The sequence below is a fragment of the Geotrypetes seraphini genome, chromosome 15 (genome assembly GCF_902459505.1).
Source record: "Geotrypetes seraphini chromosome 15, aGeoSer1.1, whole genome shotgun sequence".
Lineage (NCBI taxonomy): Eukaryota > Metazoa > Chordata > Amphibia > Gymnophiona > Dermophiidae > Geotrypetes > Geotrypetes seraphini.
The window spans coordinates 3,382,646-3,405,760 of NC_047098.1; the positions used below are offsets into that span (position 1 = coordinate 3,382,646).

At 42.9% G+C, this 23,115-nt stretch overlaps 1 protein-coding gene across 8 annotated transcripts in view; it reads right to left on the reverse strand.

The window, feature by feature from the left end:
- Window positions 1–23,115, reverse strand: part of EIF4G3 (eukaryotic translation initiation factor 4 gamma 3) — a 298,034-nt gene that overhangs the window by 165,111 nt on the left and 109,808 nt on the right. For 5 of the 8 annotated variants that reach the window (XM_033921695.1, XM_033921696.1, XM_033921702.1 and 2 more), the window contains one exon: window positions 18,713–18,745. The exons of 2 other annotated variants lie outside the window; for them this stretch is intronic. In XM_033921695.1, coding sequence (XP_033777586.1) covers window positions 18,713–18,745 — 33 coding nt within the window. Of the gene's footprint in view, window positions 1–16,434; window positions 16,568–18,712; window positions 18,746–23,115 lie in introns of those variants that run through there. One more of the 8 variants, XM_033921701.1, reaches the window with a different exon arrangement.

Consider the following 23,115-nt stretch of genomic DNA (forward strand, 5'->3'; position numbering starts at 1 on the left):
TTAGGAAATTATTGAAACTTTTTTTTTTTTTAAACCCTGATAAGCTAACTGATTTCACCAAATTCTCTGGCAACAAATTCCAGAATTTAATTATACATTGTGCGAAGAAATATTTTCTTCGGTTTGTTTTAAATCTACTACTTAGTAGCTTCATCGCATGCCCCCTAGATCTAGAATTCTTGAAAAGAGTAAACAAGCAATTCACATCTACCATTCCCATGCCACTCAGTATTTTATAGACCTCTATCATATCCCCCCTGAGCCGTCTCTTTTCCAAGCTGAAGAGCCCTAGCTGCTTTAGCCTTTCCTCATAGGGAAGTCATCCCATCTCTTATCATTTTTGTCTTCTCTGTACCGTTTCTAATTCTGTTTTTTGAGATACAGCAACCAGAACTGCACACAGTATTCAAGATGCTGCCATACCATAAGAGTGATACAAGAGTATTATAACATTTTCTTCTTTGTTTTCCATTCTTTTCCTGATAATTCCTAACATTCTTTTTGATTTCTTAGTCACTGCCAATGCACACTGAGCTGAGGGTTTCAATCTATCTTCAACGATGGAGGAACAAAACTAAAAGATATAACCTCAAAAACCACAATTTCAGATCCCCCCCCCCCCTCCTGAACTATCCTGTGGGCTGTGACAGACCATACACTGGGAAGATGTGCTGCAGCCTGTCACAGCTCCTCTTAGGTTAGCTAGCTGGAATAAGGAAAGGACCTTTGCCACCAAGAAAACTGCCTCTTTTGACTCTTCAGCTGCTGGTTGGACCATAGCCAGACTGAGCCTCAACCCCCGGGACCAGGATACAAACGCCATGAAGAGGATGTAGGAAAATGCAGCAGACACTGAGTATGCTCCGAAGAAATGCAACTGGTACCCGTACAGCCTGCACTCCCCTCCTGATCAAGTGTGAGTGAGCAAACAGCAGGGGATACCCCTGAGCTCCATAGTTCCAGCAGGCTGGCTGAGTAGATCCCCGCAGGATCCACCTGTTAGCTGCAGACAGAAGTCTGTTCCTCTCATGCAGGCTAGGCAGTCACTGGAGCTGAATAGAAAAACAAAATCCCACAAAAATTATATGAAAAACAAAAAAGAAGACCGAGCAGGTCAAAGTTGCTCCTGCAGGCTCGCTTGCAGAAGAAATAACTGACAGGAGGCAGCAGAGAGCAGGGAGAAGGAGCAGGTGCTGAAACAGTGCAGTGGACTCACAGGAGTGGATGCAAGACCCATGGTTCAGCATACCATCCCTATTGCACTGGAAAATCTGATTGGCTATGGATCCCTCAGGTCAGATTTGAGAAGCCCCGAGATGTCCTCCTAAGCAATGTTCCCTCTAAGGACTGAGCTGATGTGAGCAAAAAAAAATTTTCCATTATATTACAGATGTGCACATGCACACACACACAAAGTTCACAGGGAAATTAGAAAAAGAATCCATGATCCATGCTCTGCAAGCATTACCAACTTTCTGCCTTTAGTATAGCTACATGCTTATACGTACTCTGAATTTTACTCAGCTAGTTGGTGTTTAATGCAGCTTACAGGGAAAATTGTTGCCCCTGTACAAGTGCCACTCTAAAACATAAGGGGGGGATAATAGGGGCACTTTTGTACACAGCAGGGAAGGACCCCTTCACTATCGTGTTTCCCCAAAAATAAGAACTACCCCGAAAATAAGCCCTAGTTGCTGGCAGCAGCGCTTCCTCTGCTGTTGACCCTTCCACCTCTCCCCTGCCAACTGCAAAACCGAAATACCTTGTAACAAATGACAACGTCGACAGCAATCTAGAAAGGCTGCTTTGCGGCCTTCTCTCAGGCGTTCCATGTGCCGCGTTGCTGATGACATCATCAGTGATGTGGCAGAGGAATGCCCGTGCAGGAGAAAGCTGCGAAGCAGCCTGTCTAGATTGCTGCCAACGCTGCTGTTTGTTACAAGGTATTTCGGTCTCGTGGTTGGCAGGGGAGAGATGGAAGGCTCGGGGGGAGAAGGACAGAAGCTGCAAGAGATGGGAGGGAGGGATAGAAAGATATTGCACAAGGGGATGGATGAGAGGAGAGGAAAGATGGTGCATATGTGGGGGAGAGAAAGGAAATAGGAAGAATTGGGGGGGGAGGAGAGGAAGGGATAGGGGAGAGATGATCATTGTACATGAAAAAAATAAGACCTAGTGCCTTTTTTGGGCCCAAAATTAATATAAGACAGTGCCTTATTTTCAGGGAAACACGATATCTACCAGCTGTCTTCCCCAGAGCCTCTATTCCTGTTGGTACGCAAAATAATACAACACATTAAACAGAATACAATTTGCCGTATCTGGATGTATATGCAGGTACTTTAACACTGGGCTCCCAATCAGCTCTGGCTTTCCAGTCCCTCATTTTTCTGTTGGGCATGAGAATAATGATGCTCAGCAGCACTGTAATAGAAATGCTGAGGTTACTGGCAAAATAGAATCATTTATCTACCAAATGTGTTTGGTAGCTGCCATGCTTTAGTTTACTGTTGAGTTACCTAACAATACAATCAAGTAGTATCTCTATTAGCTATAGGTAATGAATACAGCAGGAGACCGAGAACCTGGGAAGCCAGGGTTCAAATCTCACTGCAGCTTTTGGAGATCCTAGGCAATTATTTTAATCCTCAGATACAAAACATAGATTGTAAGCTCTCCATGGTGATCTACTACTGAGAAAAGTGCTTTTTAAATCTAAATCCCAAATCCAGTACCAGGCATAATTTGAAGTCAACATATGTCACTCAGGATCTATAGAGCAATTCTACCATACCATAAAGCGCACTACCGTAACAGGTATCTAGGGACAGCAGCATGATGTCATCCACAGAGCCCCGGTAAGGACAGCTGTATAAGTGCACCAACACTTTAAGAATTTTAGAAAGTTCATTACAGACCACACTGCGCAGGCGCGAGTGCCTTCCCGCCTGACGTAGGTATGCGGCTCCTCAGTTCAGTAAGCCAGCTAAGAAGCCAACCAGGGAAGGTGGGTGGGTTGTGAGAATATCTGCCTGCTGTCCCTGGATAAGACCTTTTACGGTAAGTAACTGTGCTTTATCCCAGGACAAGAAGGCAGCATATATTCTCACATGTGGGTGACCTCCAAGCTAACAGAAATGGGATGGTGGGAGAGTTGGCCTTTTAGGAAAATAAATTTTGTAACACTGCTTGGCTGAAGCGCCCATCCCTTTTGAAATAAGATTCCAGGCAACAATGTGAAGTGAAGGTATGAACCGAGGACCAAGGAGCAGCTTTGCAGATTTCATCTTTGGAAATAGAATGAAGAAAAGCTACTGAAGCTGCCATAGTTTGAACTTTATGGGCTGTGACCTGACTCTCCAGTTGCTGCCCAGCCTGAGCATAACAGAAAAGATGTAAGCAGCCAACCAATTGGAAATCGTTCTCTTGGAGTCAGGATGTCCCAACTTGTTAGGATCAAAAGAGACAAAAAGCTGGGGAGATGATCTATGTGATTTAGTCCTTTGCAAATACTAAGCCAATGCTCGTTTGCAGTCGAGTATAAAGTCGTTTCCCCAGGATGAGAATGAGGCTTAGGAAAAAATACTGGAAGAACAATTGATTGACTGAGATGGTATTCAGTGATGACCTTTGGTAATAACTTTGGATGAGTGCACAGCACCACCTTGTCATGGTGGAACACTGTAAATGGTGGATCCGTCACTAAAGCTCACTCACTCTGCGAGGAGAAGTTAGAGAAATAGGAAAACCACTTTCCAGGTGAGATATTTGAGATGAGCCAAAGTCATTGGTTCAAAAGGAGGCTTCATCAATCTAGCAAGTACCACATTAAGATCCCATTGAAAAGTCCTTTCATGAATCTGGAAACCACAGAATGAGCAGTGAGAGATTTTCCATCCACTGGTTGATGAAAAGCAGCAATTACACTGAGATGGACTCTAATGGAAGTGGATTTGAGGCCAGAGTGCAACAAAAGCATGAGATAATCCAAAACTGAAGAAACAGAGGTGGATTTTGGATCTTGGTGGTGAAGTATGTACCAGGCAGAAAAACGGGTACATTTCTGAGTATAGCATTGCCGTGTGGCCGGTTTTCTGGAAGCATCCAAGATGTCTCTGACAGGCTGAGAAAATTGTAGATCAGCTGAATTCAGCCCAAGAGATACCAAGCTGTCAGATGCAAAGACTGAAGGTTGGGGTGCAGAAGATGACTGTGTCTCTGCATGAGAAGAGATGGTAAAACTGGCAGAGGTAATGGCTCCTTGATACTGAGTTGAAGTGGAAAGGAGAACCATAGTTGTCTGGACAAACCAAGGAGCTATCAGAATCATGGTGGCAGCTTGAAGAATGGTCTGAAATTTGGCAGCTAAAATTTAATGCTACGAAATGCAAGGTCATGCATTTGGGCTGAAAAAACCACAGGGAACAGTACAGTTTAGGGGGTGAAAAACTTATGTGCACGACAGAAGAGCGGGACTTGGGTGTGATTGTATGTGATGATCTTAAGGTGGCCACAGGTTGAAAAGGTGATGGCGAAAGCTAGAAGGATGCTAGGTTGCATAAGGAGAGGTATGACCAGTAGGAAAAAGGAGGTATTGATGCCCCTGTATAAGACTTTGGTGAGACCTCATTTAGAATATTGTGTACAATTCTGGAGGTCACACCTTCAAAAAGATATAAAAAGGATGGAGTCAGTCTAGAGAAAGGCTACCAAAATGGTGCATGGTCTTCACCATAAGGCATATGGGGACAGACTTAAAGATCTCAATCTGTATACTTTGGAGGAAAGGCGGGAGAGGGGAGATTTGATAGAGACATTTGTAATGTAAATGAGTCGAATCTCATTCATGTGAAAGGAAATTCTGCAATGAGAGGGCATAGGATGAAGTTAAGAGGCGATAGGCTCCGGAGTAATCTAAGACAATACTTTTTTCCTGAAAGGGTGGTAGGTGCATGGAACAGTCTCCCAGAAGAGGTGATGGAGACAATGACTGTGTCTGAATTCAAAAAGGCCTGGAATAAGCACATGGGATCTCTTGGAGAGAAAAAGAGAAGAGGAATGCGCATCACCCAAATCAAACAGGCTTTCGTATTAACCATTCCACGGAACTATCTCTCGTCGGTCTCACCACTATCATTTATTACTACCATGATCACCGTAAATCTGTTCTTCTCATATCCTTTGACCTCTCAGCAGCCTTCGACACAATCGATCACATCCATTGCCTCAAAAACAGTGGAATTTCAGGTCATGCCCTCCTCTGGTTCTCATCCTATTTTATAGATCGGAACTTCAAAGTTCACTCTAATGGTTCTTCTTCTTCTCCAATCACCCAAACCTATGTTGTCCTGCAAGGTTCTATTCTCTCTCCCCTGCTTTTTAATTTTTTTTATTTATTTATTGAATTTTCTATAACGTTCTCCCAGGGGACGGTTTTACATGCATTTATTCAGGTACTCAAGCAGTTTTCCCTGTCTGTCCCGGCGGGCTCACAATGTAGAAGATGCTAAATAGCTTTGAGAGCATTGAAAAATGCTCTGAGTTTTAACAGATTTATATGATGGCATCAATCTCTGACGAACCAGAGGCCTTGAGTGCTTAGGCAATCCAGGTGAGCTCGTCAAGCATAGGTTGACGAATCCATGTTGAGAACTTTCTGATGAGGTGGTATGTGGAATAGAGAGCTGCACGGGAACGGGGACGACGGGAATCCCGCGGGTTCCCCCTTCGGGTCACGGGGATCCTGTGAGGACGCCCCCTAGGGTCGCGGGGATCCCGTGGGGACGCCTCCGAGGGTCGCAGGGTTCCTGCGGGGCTGGATGTACTCAGTCGCGCGGCTCTTCTTCTCCCTACCTTCTCTGCTTGCAGCACAGAGCCGAACGGAAGTCTTCCCGACGTCAGCGCTGACATCGGAGGGGAGGGAGGGCTTAAACAAAGCCCTCCCTCCCTCCCTCCGACGTCAGCGCTGACGTCGGGAAGACTTCCATTTGGCTCTGTGCTGCAGGCAGTGCAGGTAAGGAGGAGAGTAGCCTCGCGGTTCGAGTGGCTACCAAGGGAAGGGGGCGGTCCGCCCCGCCCCACCACACCCCGCCCCGGTTGCAGCACAGCCGGCCAGGTCCCCTTACTTTTGTGGCACTTCCCCGACCGACCGACAACAGCCCCGGTCCGACAATCCTCCCTGCCCTGTAGCCGCGAATCTAAATTATCTTCTTACAGCAGCTGTAATAAGGTAATTTAGATTCGCGGTTAAGGGCAGGGAGGTTTGTCGGACCGGGGCTGTTGTCGGTCGGTCGGGGAAGTGCCACAAAAGTAAGGGGACCTGGCCGGCTGTGCTGCACCCGGGGCGGTAGAGAAGGAGGGGGGAGAAGGACGCTGAAAGGCCATGGGGAAGACGGGAGAGGGGGGGAAGGACTCTGAAAGCACTTGAAGACAGAGGAGGAAGAAGGACGCTGAAAGCACATGGGGAATACAAAGGGGTGGAGAAGGATGCTGAAAGGCCATGGGAAGGGCGGGGGAGGGGAAGGACTCTGAAAGCACTTGTGGAAGACAGAGGGGGGATAAGGATGCTGAAAGCACATGGGGAAGACAAAGGGGTGGAGAAGGACGCTGAAAGGACATGGGGAAGACAGAGAGGGAGAAGGACGCTGAAAGGACATGGGGAAGCAGAGGGGAGAGAAGGACACTGAAAGCACATGTGGAAGACAGAGGGGGGAGATGGACGCTGACAGGACATGGGGAAGATGGGGGGAGAAGGACGCTGAAAGGAAATGGGGAAGAGAGTGTAGGGAGAAGACACTGGCAGGGAAGAAGACAGATGCCAGACTATGGGGGGAGCGGAGAGAAGAAGATGGGTGCCAGACCAATTTGGAAGGGGGAAGAAAGGGAGAGGCACAGTAACAGAGCAAATGGAAGATGCAGAAGGAAGAGAGACAGTGGATGGAAGGAATTGAATGAGAACATGAGGAAAGCAGAAACCAGGCAACAAAGGTAGGAAAAGAATTATATTTCTTTTTTTTTATTTTGCTTCAGGATAAAGTAGTATATTAGTTGTGTTGATAAAAATTTATAAACATTAGAGGCTCTGGTAGAAACCTGTTTGCAAAGTATGTATTCTTCCCAATTAATATTTTCAAATTAATAAAGTCTTTTTGCTTATTTGTAAATGGGTTTCTACCAGAGCCTTTAATTCAGTAGCATAATTAAAATGAAATAACTATTTCTGAAGTTTATAGGGACGGGCGGGGACGGAGGGGATTCCTCGCGGGGACGGGTGGGGACGGATGGGATTCCTCGTGGGGACGGAGGGATTTCTCACGGGGACAGGTGGGACTTTGGCGGGGACGGTTGGGGACGGGTGGGATTTCTGTCCCCGCGCAACTCTCTAATGTGGAATAACAATCCTCTGGAAAGACTGGAAGAGATCATCCACTACTGAAGTGATTGTCAAAGAGAAGAGGTGATTGTAATGTGTTGCGAAAGTGGGCCTGTGACCACTAAGTAGTCAGAGACCATTGAGAGATCCGGAGATAAAACCTGGCAAAAGAAGTCACATGGGCTGTAGATGCTATGTGTCCCAGAAGAACCATCATGTGCCTTGTGAGAGCGATTGAAGCTGAAGAACCTGATGACAAAGTTGGATAAGGGTGTCCCTGACGCTCTTGAGGCAGAAATGCCCTGAGTTGTATTGTGTCGAGCAGAGCTCCTATAAACTGGAGCTTCTGAGATGGTTGAAGTTGTGATTTGGGGAAGTTGATCTTGAACCCCCAATTCTGAAGAAACAGTATGGTCCGATGTGTTGCTAACAGCACACCTTGAGACAAAGGATTCTTGATGAGCCAGTCCAACTGTGAAAGAAAAAATTATTCAATCGGTTAGATAGGTATGACAATCAGGCCCTTGATACCCTGAAAAGGGAAGCAAGACCAAGCAATAGAAGTGTTTAATGGTGATGATACCACACATGTTCTATATGAAGGGTGCACCAGAAGTCAAAGAGAAAACTCCTTGAGATCAAGAGAGCATAAGCAGGTGTTATGATCAAATAGGGAAGAAAAAGTTACGTATGTGGACATGTGAGCTATCGATGGCCTAAAAAAGGGGATGGACCCCTGATGTCCAATTAAAGGAATAGGGAAAAACCATCCTAAAAATGATATAGTGGCCTCCTCCTCCCCTACAGCCACTCCCAAACCTCCGGCATGTGAAAAACAGGAGAAGGGGTGTAGGAGAAAAAAACTTGAGGGCAATTGGTGCCTGTTGAAAAGTACTAACATTGATGGTACAGTGGAAGGCACGTGTGAAAAAAACACTCAGTTGATCCTGCGTTGCAGAAAAAGCAGAGGAAGGGTCTGAAGTGGCACTCACCCATGCGCAGTGCAGTCAGTTGCGAACTTTCTAAAGTTCTTAAACTGCCATTGCACTTGTACAGCTGCTTGTATCGGGGTTCTGTGGATGGCATCAACCACATGTGAGAATATGCTGTCTGCTTGTCCTGGGATAATGGCAGTAACTTCCACAAACCACAAAGGTAACACCATAAACACTGCAGTGGGCACTAAAATATCAATATACCTGTTAGCAAACTAAACAACAATTGTATAAAGCAACTAGTGTGCATTTTATTCTTTTCCTTTCCTACTGAAGGTGTGACACATAATAATATAGAAAAACATCCTCAAAGACTCAACAAGCCTAGAGAGTAAAGCAAACTATCATTAGCCAGTCTTACCAGAAAAAAGAGCACAACTAAAAACTCACTTTTTATAGGAAAAAACGGTGTACTCCAAAACAACTGACGGCACTATTTAAGTAGTTTATCAAAGTCACCCCCAGCCAGAAAAGCAAAATTGTATGTAAGATAAGGTTCTCCAAAGTCAAAAATGCAAAGATATAAAAAAAATAATCAAACACAAAAAGAGAAGACTTATCTTTATAGAAAAACTAAAACTAAGCAAAAGAGCAGAACTTATCTCAGATATACATAAGGAGCCTTCTAATCCTGTTTCAGAGAGCCATAATGCAGTTTCCCATAGTTTTTTTTCAAAAAATACTTCGTGCCGAGAACTGAAACAAATTATGCCACACTGAAATCCTTCCAAGCTACAACATTTCACTCCAGCTGGATTTACTTCCGATTACAGTGTCCATGAATAATGAAAAAAATAAACAAGTAGGAGACTTATCTTTAATTTGAGTAGAGGAGTCTTTTGTTCCTGCTTCAGTATGACTCTGCGTGCCTAGCACTTAAAAAAACAATTTTTGTCACACTGAAATCCTTCCAGGCTGCAACATTTCACTCTCGCCTGAACTTGCTCCCAACCCGCTTCCAAAAAATCTTTCTGTTTGCTATAAACCATACAATCTCCAATCAGACAGTCTCTCATAAAGGCCGGTAGATCAGAGGGCTTGCTACTGGAGTCTTCCCGAGAACCTACCAGTCCCAGGAAGCTGCCTGAGATGGGATTACAAACAACGGAGGCATGCCAAGGATTAGGTGAGACAAAGTCAGAGACTGAGGAGTCAAATGTTGCATCGGGACCTTTTGCCTTGATTGATAAACCTCCTAAGGTCACATTGGATGCTTTATGGGACCTTGTTGTAAATTTAGGAAAATCAATTACCCCGTTAAATGATTTGGGGAAAAAAGTGAACGAACAAAGAGGAAATTATTTTGCTGAAACAGGATGTGACAAAAATAAAAAATGAAACGCGGGAAAGGGCAAAAGATTTAACATCAATTTTAAAAAAATACAAAAAATATTAAAGATAACACTTGATTTAAGGAAAAAATTAGAAAATATAGAAAACCAGAATCGAGTGAACAATGTTAAAAAGATATTTTCTGGAAATCTTAAAGGTTCCAGAACAATCAATTTCTCCTTTTGTTCGGATATACTATCTGCCTAAAAAATAAGAGCAACAGAGTGGAATGGAAGAGCAACCATTAGTCGTCACTAATTTGCTAGAAGCCTCCAATATGAGTATTGCTATCCCAGCAACGCTCTTATTAATGGTAGCTCTGCTACCAGATAAAGAATGGATCATAAAATTATACTTCAAAAATAAATCTAAAGAGTTCCTGGGACATAAAATACAGGTTTTTCCTGATGTTTCCAAAGAAGCACATAGAAGGAGGCGTCAATTTCTGATTCTTAAACCTGCTGTAACCTCAATTGGAGGAATTTTCTTCCTTAGATATCCATGCAAATGCATCATATCAATCTTTCAAATATGTCTTCTTAGATCCATCTCAATTATCTAACTTTGTTTCACTAAAAAGTCTTGGTCAAGAAGAAATTCCAACAACCTCTGAAGAATAAAAAATGGACTTACTCCCAGCACAGTCTACTGCTTCCTCATAATAATTAATTCTAAAATTTACTAAAACTCACTCTTGCTTTAATCTTGGATCACATTAAAGAGAATTTGAGATAGATTAAGTGATATCTAATTTTTCCTGTAAGCTTTGTCAATTCTGATTTTGACTTATTACCATTGTCGTCTTAATCTAACTTTCTGTTCAAGATGTTTAATGCTTGGAAGGAAAAATTATGTTCTTACCTGTTAATTTTCTTTCCCTTAGATGCAGCAGATGAATCCAGAGACCAATGGGATAGCCCACATCTATCAGCAGGAGGAGATAGAGAAACTGATTAACAGGTGGTCCTATTGGCTGGCACTCCTCCTGTTTATCCAGTATAGCTCCTTGCCCAAGCATCCGAATCATCAATAGGCATAGCATGTAAAAAAAACTTCTTTCCCATAACAAATCTCAAAATGCAATAATACAGAAAACAACCCACCATAATAACAAACCGCGAAAGACTGCCATCCCCTACGTCTGCCGAAGGAGCTAGGAAGCTCGGAAATTTGAGAGGAAGCCATGAGGTCTAGATCCAGGAGATCTCACCTTAATAGAAAGCGCTGGAACGCCTAAGCAAATAGGACCCAATTTCCAGGATGTAGAAGAATTAACTACTACTACCACTTAATATTTCTAAAGCGCTGAAAGGCGAAACAGCGCAGAACATGGCAATATAAAACAGACAGTCCATGCCCAGAGTATGCGGGGAGCAAGTCTATCTAAATCCATGACCTGTCCTGTAAAATGATGCGCTAACAGAAGAGGAAGACTAGACTCCACCCATTGCAGTAGAACCATTACAATACCCACTAAATGAGTACATCACATACTTTCTGGGCTGTAGGGGAATACTACCGTCAGAACACCGTCCCAAAAGACCAACATCGACTTTCCGGAAGATTGTCTGAAACTCCTGAAACAGTAGACGAATCCTGCTTCTGTCCCGAAGAAGGAACAAGTACCGATTCCTTGCCCTGAGGAATTGAAGTCACTGAGCCCCCCAACCTGACAGCCTGGGAAGTATGGCGATATGGAGCCAGTCCAGCGAAGACCGAGGCATGCTTTTGAAAAGAGCAATCCCGCTGAGCCACCCAATATTGAGCGATGTTTGAGGAGCCTACTAGAAACTACAATTGGAGCTTAGAGATACAAGGAACCACTGGAACAAAAGCAACCGCTGCAGCGCTGTCATGTGAAAGCAAGCCGAAGTTCCCAGTAGATTCATCCCCACAGGACCTAGAACCTGTACAGTGAAGAGCGACCATGCCCCCATGCTCTGTCATTACAGACTCCCCGAAGTCCAAATCAATTCTTACAACTATCAGGAAAAATATCTATAGTGGTAACAGAGACATCAGTACTGCACCGAGGTACAAAGAAGGAAACAACCCTTCACGGGCTTTTGGGTTTTTGTTGTTTGTTTTTTTTTTTTTGTAAATCAGCCAGAGACCCCGGGACATAGTAGGAAAATCCTTACTTTGCTCCGGGTACCCACCTGCCCTGAACTCCCTCAGCGGCTATTTGCCTCCTGCTGCTCCAGCTGAGATATCACCCAAAACTAGGCAGTGGGGCATATAACAGTGGCTCCCTCCAAAGCACCCGTAGGCAAACCCGGATGGGCCAAACGCATGAATAAAGTGCTGTGTATCAACATAGGCCTGGGAGAAAACACACACACACACAAGAACACCTTACCAAGCCCGACTGCAACAGCGCTGCTGAAGCCTGACTCATCCTTGCTGACACGGCGAACTCCGACAACCCAGCTGCCGCGGGACTATGAAAACGAGGCCTGGGAAAACATGAGGCCCAGGAAAAAGGACAACGAATGCAGCAGCACTGCTGCCTGCAGAAGAAAATCCACACGTTCATCCTTTGCGCGGGAAGGTACAAGTCCATCAGCATGATACCACTGTAATTGTGCCCACAGAGCCCTAAGTTCAATCTCCGTTAACTACCTCTCACGCACGTGAGAGAAGGAGAGCCGGGCCGCGCTTCAAGTGGGTGGGAAAAAGTAGCAACGACTGGGAATGCCCCCCCCCTTGCAGGGTGCGTTCAGCCGTCCAAACACAGGCCCAATGGAGTCCGGCGCTTTCTACAACACAAACACCTTTTCACCGCCGCTCCACCAACAAAATGAACGCGGTCCATACACCGCTAAAATAATTAACTCCCCCGGCAGACACAACACAGAAAGAGAACACGTAAACACCTTAGCAGAAACCGGCAAATAAATAAAGCTACATGATTCTTACCCACAGCGACAGAAAAACTGTCTATAAACCAGAAGAAAGAACAAATAAGGTAAAAGTAAAATTCCTCTCACCAAAGGATACAGGAAAGTTGTTAACACTGGGAACTGTAGACTGTCAGAGAAGAACAGTCCAGCTACAGCAACTTGTTCTCTCCTGGTTTTTTTTTTAAATGGGAAAGAAGAAAAAAAGTGAGAGAATCATCAACATCCCTCAATCTACCGGAGGGTAGGGTGGATCAGGGACCTGGGGGGGCCCAGGTGTAACTCCCAAAGCCGGCACCGTTCAGCCGGACACCCCTGTCTTACTGAAGAGAAAAATTCTCAACAGAAGAAAATTAATTGTCCAGGCACAGCCAGAATCCAGGAGCTAGTTGAATAGCGACCTTCACCTGCTGGGAGATAGAGAATACTGGATAAACAGGAGGAGTGCCAGCCAATAGGACCACCTGTTAATCAGTTTCTCTATCTCCGCCTGCTGGTAGATGTGGGCTATCCCATTGGTCTCTGGATTCATCTGCTGCTGTTGCTAGATAAGTTTTTTTTTTTTTAAATTACAAATAAATAAATAAAAAATACTTGGGGAGGGAAGGAAGAATGGAAGGGAAGAAGACAGAAATGCCAGACTAAGGGGGGAGCGAAGGGAAGAAGATGGATGCCAGACCAATGAGGGGGGGGAGGGACAGGCACAATAACAGTGCATATGGAAGAGGCAGAGAGAGGGCAGACAGTGGATGGAAGGAATTGAATGAGGAGAAGATGAGGAAAGCAGAAACCAGACAACAAAGGTAGAACAAAAAAAAATTCTGTTTATTTTCTTTTTTTCTTTAAGATAAAGTAGTATATTAGTTGTGTTGATAAACATTTATAAACGAAACCCTGCCAGCTTGTTTGGCAGCCAGAACTTTGATTTATAAAATGGCAATTGTATAGAATATCATTTCTTTTTATACTTTAATAAAATAAGTTAACTATAAAACTATTCAAGGCTTGTGTGGATGGAATCAGATGGTTTGTGGGGATGGGGCGGGGACCGAACTCATGGGGACAGGGACCGAACTCACGGGGACGGGAAGGGGACAAATATTTCCCCCGTGTCATTCTCTAAGCTCAAGGTGAGAGGTGTTAATATCAAGTTACAACCGAAAAAGATAGAACAGCAATGGATATTCAGGGCTAATACAATGGAACCAACAGGTTTAAATGGAACTATTGAATGTCAAGTATTTTATTAGGAAATACATCTGTAAAAATGTCCTCTTGAATTTCAGTAGAGGAATAGTGCTCTACTACATGTTTCCCAACCCTGTCCTGGAAGACCACCAGGCCAATCGGGTTTTCAGGCTAGCCCTAATGAATATGCATGGTGCAGATTTGCATGCCTGTCACTTATATTATATGCAAATCTCTCTCATGCATATTCATTAGGGCTAGCCTGAAAACCCGATTGGCCTGGTGGTCCTCCAGGATAGGGTTGGGAACCACTGGTCTACTACTTAAAATCCTTAACTTTCTGTGGTAGAAATAGTACTGTACCCCCTTAAAAATCTTTTTGGCATCTCCAATTGATGCTTTGAACTGGTGGTTTCTGATTTAAAACCCGGCATCTTTGCCAAGAATTGGCTCTCTATTTTGGATCTCCTGAAACAGCGGAGTTTCCCCACAAAACAAGAGGCCCTTGTTGAGACTGTATGATTTTTATAAACAGAAAGTGCTGGACATGGAGAGTCATAATGAAACAGGAACAAATTAAAGATAAGTCTCCTGTTTTTGGTTTTTTTTATTCATGGACACTAATTGGAAGTAAGTCCAGCCAGGAGTGAAATGTTGTAGCTTGGAAGGATTTCAGTGTGGCACAATTTGTTTCATGAAGTGTTTTTTGAAAAATTATATAGGAAACTGCATTACGGCTCTCTGAAGCAGAACAGAAGACTCCCTATGTATATCTAAGATAAGTTCTACTCTTTTGCTTAGTTTTGGCTTTTCTATAAAGATAAGTCTTCTCTTTTTTGGGGGGAGGGGGGGTTGTTTTATTTTTGGATATCTGCATTTTTTAGTGAACTTTTTCTTACATACAATTTTGCTTTCCTGGCTGGGGCGTGACTATTTTCGATACACTACTTAAATAATTCTGCCAGTTTTTTGGAGTACACCATGTTTTCCTACAAAAAAGTGGCTTTTTGTTGTGCTCTCTTTTTTCTGGCAACACCAGCCAATGATAAAAGCATAGTTCATTTGGGCAGTTTTTCTGCTCTCTATGCTTGTTGAGTCTTTGAGGCTGTTTTTCTATATTGTTATAAGTATGTGTCACACCCTCAGCAGGAAAGGAAAATACACACTAGTTGTTTTATACAATTGTTAGTTTGAAATGTGTTCCCTCATTTTGTGTGGTTATTAGCAAACTAAACGAGCCAGATTAGTACACATCAATCCTGCAGACAGACAATGCGAACAGAAAACTACATCACTTTCACAGATGCAGAACATAACAGAATGTCACCCAATATAAAATAAGTAACCATAAACTAAGTAGACAAATATTAAACCCTTAAGGAGCCAGACTCTGCATACAGTGAACACCAGAGAAAAAGTGATGCATGTCCCTCTGTACTGTGCAAAATATTTAAAACTCGCATATTCCAATCACTATGTTACAAATTAACAACCAAAAATGGAAAAATAAGACGATTGGACTAACTTAGCATTCAGAGGCTAAACCTCTTTCCTCAGGACAGGTCAATAAGCTACTGTTATAGTATCTTGTCTGGCCCAAGGAAGGCAGTTTTGGTGTGTGATAGTCAAACATGTATAAAACTTAGTGCAGTAAAAAGATGTTGCCTTATTTCTATGTATTAATCACGGCTACCATACTACTCCAAAACTAAATTTATTTTCTACCTTTGGTCATTTACTTTTTCTAATTATATTGGTCCCAGTTTCTGCTTTCCTCCATATTTTTATAACACTCTAGCCAGAATTTTCTGTTCATTTGTCCTTTTTCTCTCTCCTTTTTTATTCAGCTTTCTTCAATTTATTTTCTGTCTCTATATCCAAATTTAATTCATTCCTACCATCCAGTCTTTAGGTTCCCTCCCTTTACTGGGTCTACGTACAGATTTCCATCTCTTCCCCTCAGCTTGACTCTCATATTCTCTTACTCCTCCATCTTTCACTTACTCGATCCTCTCCCCCCTCCCTTTTCTGTCCAGCATTTGTTCTTCCTTTCCTTTCCCCCTTTCTGACCAGCATCTGCCCTGTACACTTTGTCTCCCCTCCTCTTTATGCCCCTAACCTCCTTCCCTCAAACACCCCAGCCTCTTCAACTGCTGCTTTTCCTGACCACTGGTAGCAAAATAGCAGACATCACTCGCGGGGTTGCTTCTCTTCCCATGGCTGCTGGCTCTGGCCTGAAACAGGAAGATGATGGAAGGGGCAGGACCTGCAACCACATGTAGAGTAACAATGGAACACGAGTGATGTCTGCTCTTTTTCCACCACTGCTGATGGTCAGGAAGGCAGCAAAAGTGGCTGGGGTGCAATGAACTAAAAAAAGTATGCAGCCACACAGCTTAAAGGGAACAGTGCTCCTAAGCACATGTTGGGCAGAAACTTCCCCCAACTGATTTGTGGCTTTGGGGTATTTCAAGAGATCCAGATACTCATGCAGCCTCCAAGTCAAAAGGGGCAGCCTTGCTCATCATCTGAATAAAACCCAAAGAGATTCCTAAGGGAAATTTGAACAGTAGTCCCTTTAAGGACAATATTCAGAGCACTAGGACTCCATGTAATTGAATCCTCTAGGTATCAAGTTGGCACTGACCTAGATGCAGCAGACTGTCATGGTCAGAGATGGATATCTTCCATGCACTTTAGGAAAGGAATTTGAAGCTGCTGGCCTGCTTCTCTGACATGGTAAGAAAAAACTTCAACTTGACATCAAAAGAAAAATATTTTTCTCCTTAAAGATATGTCTGTAAGAGAAAAAAACAAGCATGGGTCTGCCCACTGTCCTGATTCCCACTTATAAGTCAGGGTAGGATGAGGTCAATTCAGCAGAAACATATATAAAAAGAAAACAGAACATACAGAGGGGATAAAATCAACCAGGAAACTTAGAACTGGCCAAGACCGGAAGAAAAAAAATAAACAAATGCCCAATTTAAATGGGCAGAGAGAAAATAAAGAAGCAGTGCAGCCACTAATATAGGAAATTCTGCACATGTGAAGAAGAAATGGGGTAGTTAATATGAATAAAGAGAATAACACACAATATTTGATATTAACATGCATTAAATGGCAAAAAAATCATGTGTTATTTTACTATTAATATACACTGCATAATATTATAATGCAGTACCGTGAGACTACCACTAGGGATCAGCAGCACTCATTTTGAACAGGTGCCCAAAGAAACAGAACTAGGGATCACTACTACACACCACTGATTGATAAAGTAGGTGCCTAGGAAAGGGAGAGTGGAGAAGGAAGGGGGAGTCGTGGATCTTTATTTTGGTTCCTTGAAAATGACCCCTGGCATTAATGGTCCAGTGCTCCCAGGCAGAAAAATGAAGCAACTTGTAAGGCTCGTCAAAAGTTGTGGTGTTCATTTATCACAGAAGCTACTAACCTGTGGTACTGAGTTATCACAGGTCAATGACACCCATGGTAAATTAAGCTTCAGTAAAACACAATATTTTGTTGCAACTTGGTGGCTTCTTTCTTAGTTTGGGGAAATGTGTGCCATTTGGTGCTACATACATTCCCTTGACTGAAATTATATGACTGGTGAATTGTCTTCACAGAAGCTACAATATCACAATCCAGATGATAAAACTAAACAAGACAATGTAATTTATGAAATACATAAGTATCAGTAAAGAAAATATATATAAGTTTTTGGACAATCTGTACAAACTTGCTTGTAGAACTTTTCTCTCTTTGATCCTTATCTGGCCTTTAGAAGTTATAAACATAAATGTGTTTATATAATATACTGCATCACAATATCAGCCTTGGTTAACTTAACCAGATCGTATGGAATATGCTCTGTATTTTACTAATGCTGAGATATGAACCGATGCAAGTCAAAGGGACCCTTGGTCTATCTGAAACAGAATGTACGGATGGTTTATTTTATTTTTTTATACTAAAAGGTACACCTCAACGCGTTTTAAACATTGAACATAACAAATGCACGTGTCAAACAGAACAAACACTTGGATCATTTAAATTTTTTTTTTTTTAAATCACAAACATGCCATTATCTCTCTCAAACTACAATGACCTTGTATCTGTGAAAAAAACCTCATTAAATTTATGAAAACAATTTATGTTATCTTTTAGAGACCATACATGTAGAGCAGCCCAAACAATATACTGTATTGCTTTATAACACTGCAATGAGAGTGGTTTTTTGTGGTTTTCTATTTAAAATGGTCACATTTAGTTACATAAACAAGATTGTTTGCAGGTGATTCACTATTTTCAGAAGCCAAATTGGAGCGGTTACTCCATGTGGCATAACTTCTATGACGGGGGAATTTTAAAGGTTTACATGAAACATTTCTGAAATTAGAAGCATTGACAGTTTACTGTTATAAGAACACACAGATTCATGTATACAAATTCACAGCATATGCCTTGTTGAAGCTCTTCTAAAAAGGTTAGCATTAATTTAAAATCCCACCAAAATCTAAATACACAGGTAATTTCAGAGGCAGTACAATACTTCAGGGCTGCCTTCAGAATTAAGGATGACAAGGGTTTTTTCTGATTATGTTTACCACTCACCTTTAAAGTTGTACAGGTGAGTAAGAATTACAATTCTCACCATGCTTTTGGCTGGGTATTACAAGACCTAATCAAAAACATCTAGATCAGGGATCTCAAAGTCCCTCGGATTTTCAGGATTTCTCCAATGAATATGCATTGAAAGCAGTACATGCACATAGATCTCATGCATATTCATTGGGGAAATCCCGAGAACCCAACTTTGAGACCCCTGATCTAGATCCAAGTGAACAAGTGGCTAACCCTCCCCACTAGCCTCAATCCAACTCCCATCGAGAATGTTAATGAAAGGGTTAAGAGTTCCATACCTGGTGATGGGCAGGTCGAGGCCCCGCAGCAAACTAAGGAAAGGAATAAGGGAGACAAACACAAAAAAAAGGAAAGGCACAAAAAGTCAGAAATACCACACACAAGCAGAACAGCAGCTCACAACAGGAGCCTTTGACTAAAAAGCATTAGGATTTTGCAGTTACCGTGTAATTCAGCGTTATTAGTGCGCAGAAGCACGCAAATATTAACCCGCTGCCCATCACAGAAACAGTTACTCTGCCTAATGTGCTTTAGTAAAAGGGCACCAATATGTGAAACAAAAAGTTAAGCACCACATCAAACAGTTCAGGCTCTGCTGTAGGACAGTGACAGACACCTTTATAGGGACAGTTAGACCAAAACAGCCAAAGCTCACATTTTCACCTGTGAAACCTCTTATGAATTTGACTAGGTTTATTACTGGTGAATAGTGCCAGGCCAAAATCATTGGCGACTTAAGCCTCAATTTACCCACACCACAGGCAGCAGACAAAGCCCCTAAAGAATGAAAGAGAATCCAGAGGGGAGGCTCCATCTGCCTGGCCCTCCTTGCAAAGGCATCTCATATAGCCTCCGTCAGCCTAACAAGACATACTTTGCCATGTCTTTTTCATTTCTAGTACCCAAAGACATGCATGAGTTTGGGAAGGAAGGAAGGCGAAATGCACCATTTGGTCACATTAGACAGGCTTTATTTGTATTTAACACTTTGACGACCCTGATAATGCTAGTTGGGATATCATATTAGTAACATGAAAGTGCTCTGTGACTGGACAAATGGCAAAAAATAAGTCATTAAAAAGTTAATCTTCCTCCCCCATTAGATCAAACTGAGGCTGACCCCAGCGCTGCACAATGGCTTGGTACACTGCTGAGGAGAGCACCCACTCGCCCAGATCTAAGGTCTGTTTGCTGAGGAAATCTGCTTGAACACTGTCGACTCCCACCATATGTGTTGCCGAGAGCGCCTGGAGATGCCGCTCCACTCAGTGAAAGAGCAGGCAGGCTTCCTGAACCCTAGTGATTGACATGCTACCGCTGTTGAATTGTCAGAGAAGGCTCTGACTGCTTGGCCCTCCAGAGTCCTCTGCAACTTGACCAGTGCCAAATGAATGGATCTCAGTTCCAACTTCTTTTGGGAGGGCATCCAATGCCCTTGAATAAGACAACGGTTGTAATGGGCCCTCCAGCCCAGGAGACTGGCGTCTTTTGTCACAACCACTCAGGAAGCAATCCACAGAGGCTTGCCCCTGGAGAGAAACTGTGAAAGGAGCCACCAATCCATGCTGATCCGGGCCTCCAGTGTCCAGGGAAGACTTGTCTGTAACGCATCCGTCTGAGAAGCCCAGCACAAGAACAAACCGTGCTGGAGAAGGCGCATATCCACCCTCGCCCAGGCACATCATCTATTGTGGCCGCCATGGACCCTAATACTTGAAGATAGTCTCAAGTCGATAAAGCTGTCTTGTCCAGGAGACAAGACATCTGAGAGCACAACTTCTGTCTGCGTGCCTCTGGAAGATGGACACGGCTGACTGCCATGTCGAATAATGCACCCAGGTATTCCAGGGACTGCGTCAGTGTCAAATTGTTCTTCCTGTAATTCATAATCCTACCCAGCTCCTCAAGGACTTGGATCACCCAATCCATCATGTGCCGACCCTTGGGGAATGAGGGGGCGCTGATCAGCCAGTTGTCCAAGTAGGGGTTTACCTGCAGCCCCATCTTGCTTAAGTGGGCTGCCATGACCTTGATGAAAGTACGAGGAGCTGTTGCCAGGCCACAAGGCAGAGCTGAAAACTGGTAATGACTTTCCAAAACATGAGAAACTTGGGGTGCGCCGGGAAATTTGGAATATGTAAAAGTAAGCCTCTTTAAGATCCAGAGATGCCAAGAACTCTCCTGGGGCCACTGCGACTATGACAGATCACACTGTCTCCATGCGAAAACGCGGGATCTTGAGCACGGCATTGACATGCATACGGTTGAGGATGGGCCTCCAAACAGCGAAGTCTTTCTTTAGCATGATAAAGTATATGGAGTATCCGCCCAAGCCTGAGTCTTCAGGCAGCACCAGTTCTATGGCCTGAGTGTCCAACAATTGTACAGTGACCTGCACTTTGACTGATCTGCCTAGGAGCCCCACGGGAGAGTCCACAAACCAACCAAGATTGTTGCCTACTAGCATTTCAAGCTGGTAGGCAACAATCTTGGTTAGGTAAATGTATTCAGCAAGCTATGTTATCCTATTGCAGTTTTCAGAAATTAATTAAGACTACTTTGTTCGATAAGTTTATTACTTAGTGAGTTTTATTATTGAAATTCTATTTTACAAATATTTGTATTTTTTACTGTATTATTGTATTTTGCTGATTGTCCAGCTCTTTTTAGTGTAAACCGCCTAGAACTTTTGGTTATGGCGGCATAAAAGAATAAAGTTGTTATTATTATTATTATTATCTGTCAGAGGCCAGGCAAATTCCAGCTTGTAACTGGACTGAATAATGTCCGGAACCCATCGGTCAGATGAAATTTGAACTCATGCCTGCAAAAATACTGAAACCCTACCCCCTATATGCAGAGGGGCCTTCCTTAGCCTGGTGTCATTGTGACTTCTTGGAAGAGGAAGCATTATGGGAGGCATATTGGACATGCCTGAGGTCAGAGAACTTCTGTATATCTTCTATTGAGAGCCTAATTTTCTGATATCCTATATTATCTAAACAAGAACTTTGCATTTTTTAAGGATATTTCTTCTCTTCCCTTTTTGATGTGGGACCTTTAGTAATTGAGACAAGGCTGTCTTAGGTTTTTTCTTTTTCAAAATTATATACATTCCAGAAAATTTCACTCTCGCTGCACACAAATCCAGGTGTCTCAGATTGAGTAAATCTGACAAGTAATACTTGTTGACTAATCCACAAGTCTGAAATTTCATTCCCTACATGGCTCCTCCACATCTACCCAATTAAGTTCACTTAACTTCACAAAATTAGCTACCAAACTCATATTTCCGTACTACTCAGTTAAAAGAGCTTCTGGAAATGCGACAGTATTTTCCAAGCTCATGACCATTCTAAGATGACTGACAGTTTGAATAATTGTCACTCACTATTCTCTCCTCCCTGGCTATTCTGTTCATTGGGAGAAATCAGAGATCTTCCCTCTGAACGATAATATTCTTCCCTCAGATCTAGCTCATTTTTCCTTCTCATGGTCGCATGAAGCTGTGAAATACTTGGGGATCTTAATACATAAAGATCCGGTATATGCTCAAGATCTTAATATATCCAAAGTCAAAAATATAGTTCTAAATACTACATCTCGATGGTCTCCACTTTTTCTATCCTGGTGGGGTAGAATAACAGCCATCAAAATGACTTTGGCCCCTCAAATCAATTACATTCTCTCTATGCTTCCTCTTCTATGCCAGAAGTCATTTTTTCAATGGCTAAATAGGAAGCTATCTGAATTCATTTGGAACAAGAAAAAATCTCGAATTGCTCTCGCCAAGCTGAAAGCCTCTAAGATTAATGGTGGTCTTAACTTTCCGGATTTTTATCATTATTATATTGCTTCACTAGCTAAATATGGTGCTTACTGGCTCACTGACTCCCTCTTCCAAGATCCTCCTGCCTGGTTTGAAATGGAGAGCTTTTTATGCATGCCTTTACACACCTCCTGCCTACTAACAGTGTCAATACCCAGACACTTGAGAAGGTACTCTTTGTTGAGTTCAACGCAACATGCTCTTCATCTTCTAGATAAATTGGCTGAGATCTCAGTTTATGATAGTCCACTCATGTCCCTTTGGAATAACTCTAAAATTCAAAACCATGGCAAATCCCTTTCATGGAAATGATGGCAGCGGGCGGGTCTATGGTTTGCCCATCAATTGTCTACTCCAAATCTGTCTGTTCCTTTTGATATTATTTGTTCTACGTATTCGCTGCCTCCTTCTGTTTATTCACAATGGCTCTCACTCACTGAAATACTGTCTTCTATGCATATACGTTTTGACTTCATGACTTCCACTCATACTATTCGTCATTGGTCTATACTGTCTCTACTTAAAGGCAAGGCGATATCTCTTTTCTACAGTATTTTAAGAGATCATTCCTTCACTTTTACACCCCAATCTATGAAACACTGGGAAACTATACTCACTATTCCGCTTTCTGACATTGACTGGGAACTTTTCTGGTCTTCAACAAATCGCCCACTTTTATCTTCTAGAGTCTCACAATCAATGTTCTTTATTATGTGGCATGCAGTATGGACCCCATTTCGCATGTGGAAAGCCAATTTAAAACAAGACTCTGTTTGCTGGAACTGTTTAAAAGATGTAGGAACTCTCGACCACATGCTTTTTCACTGTACACAGGTCCGATCCTTTTGGACT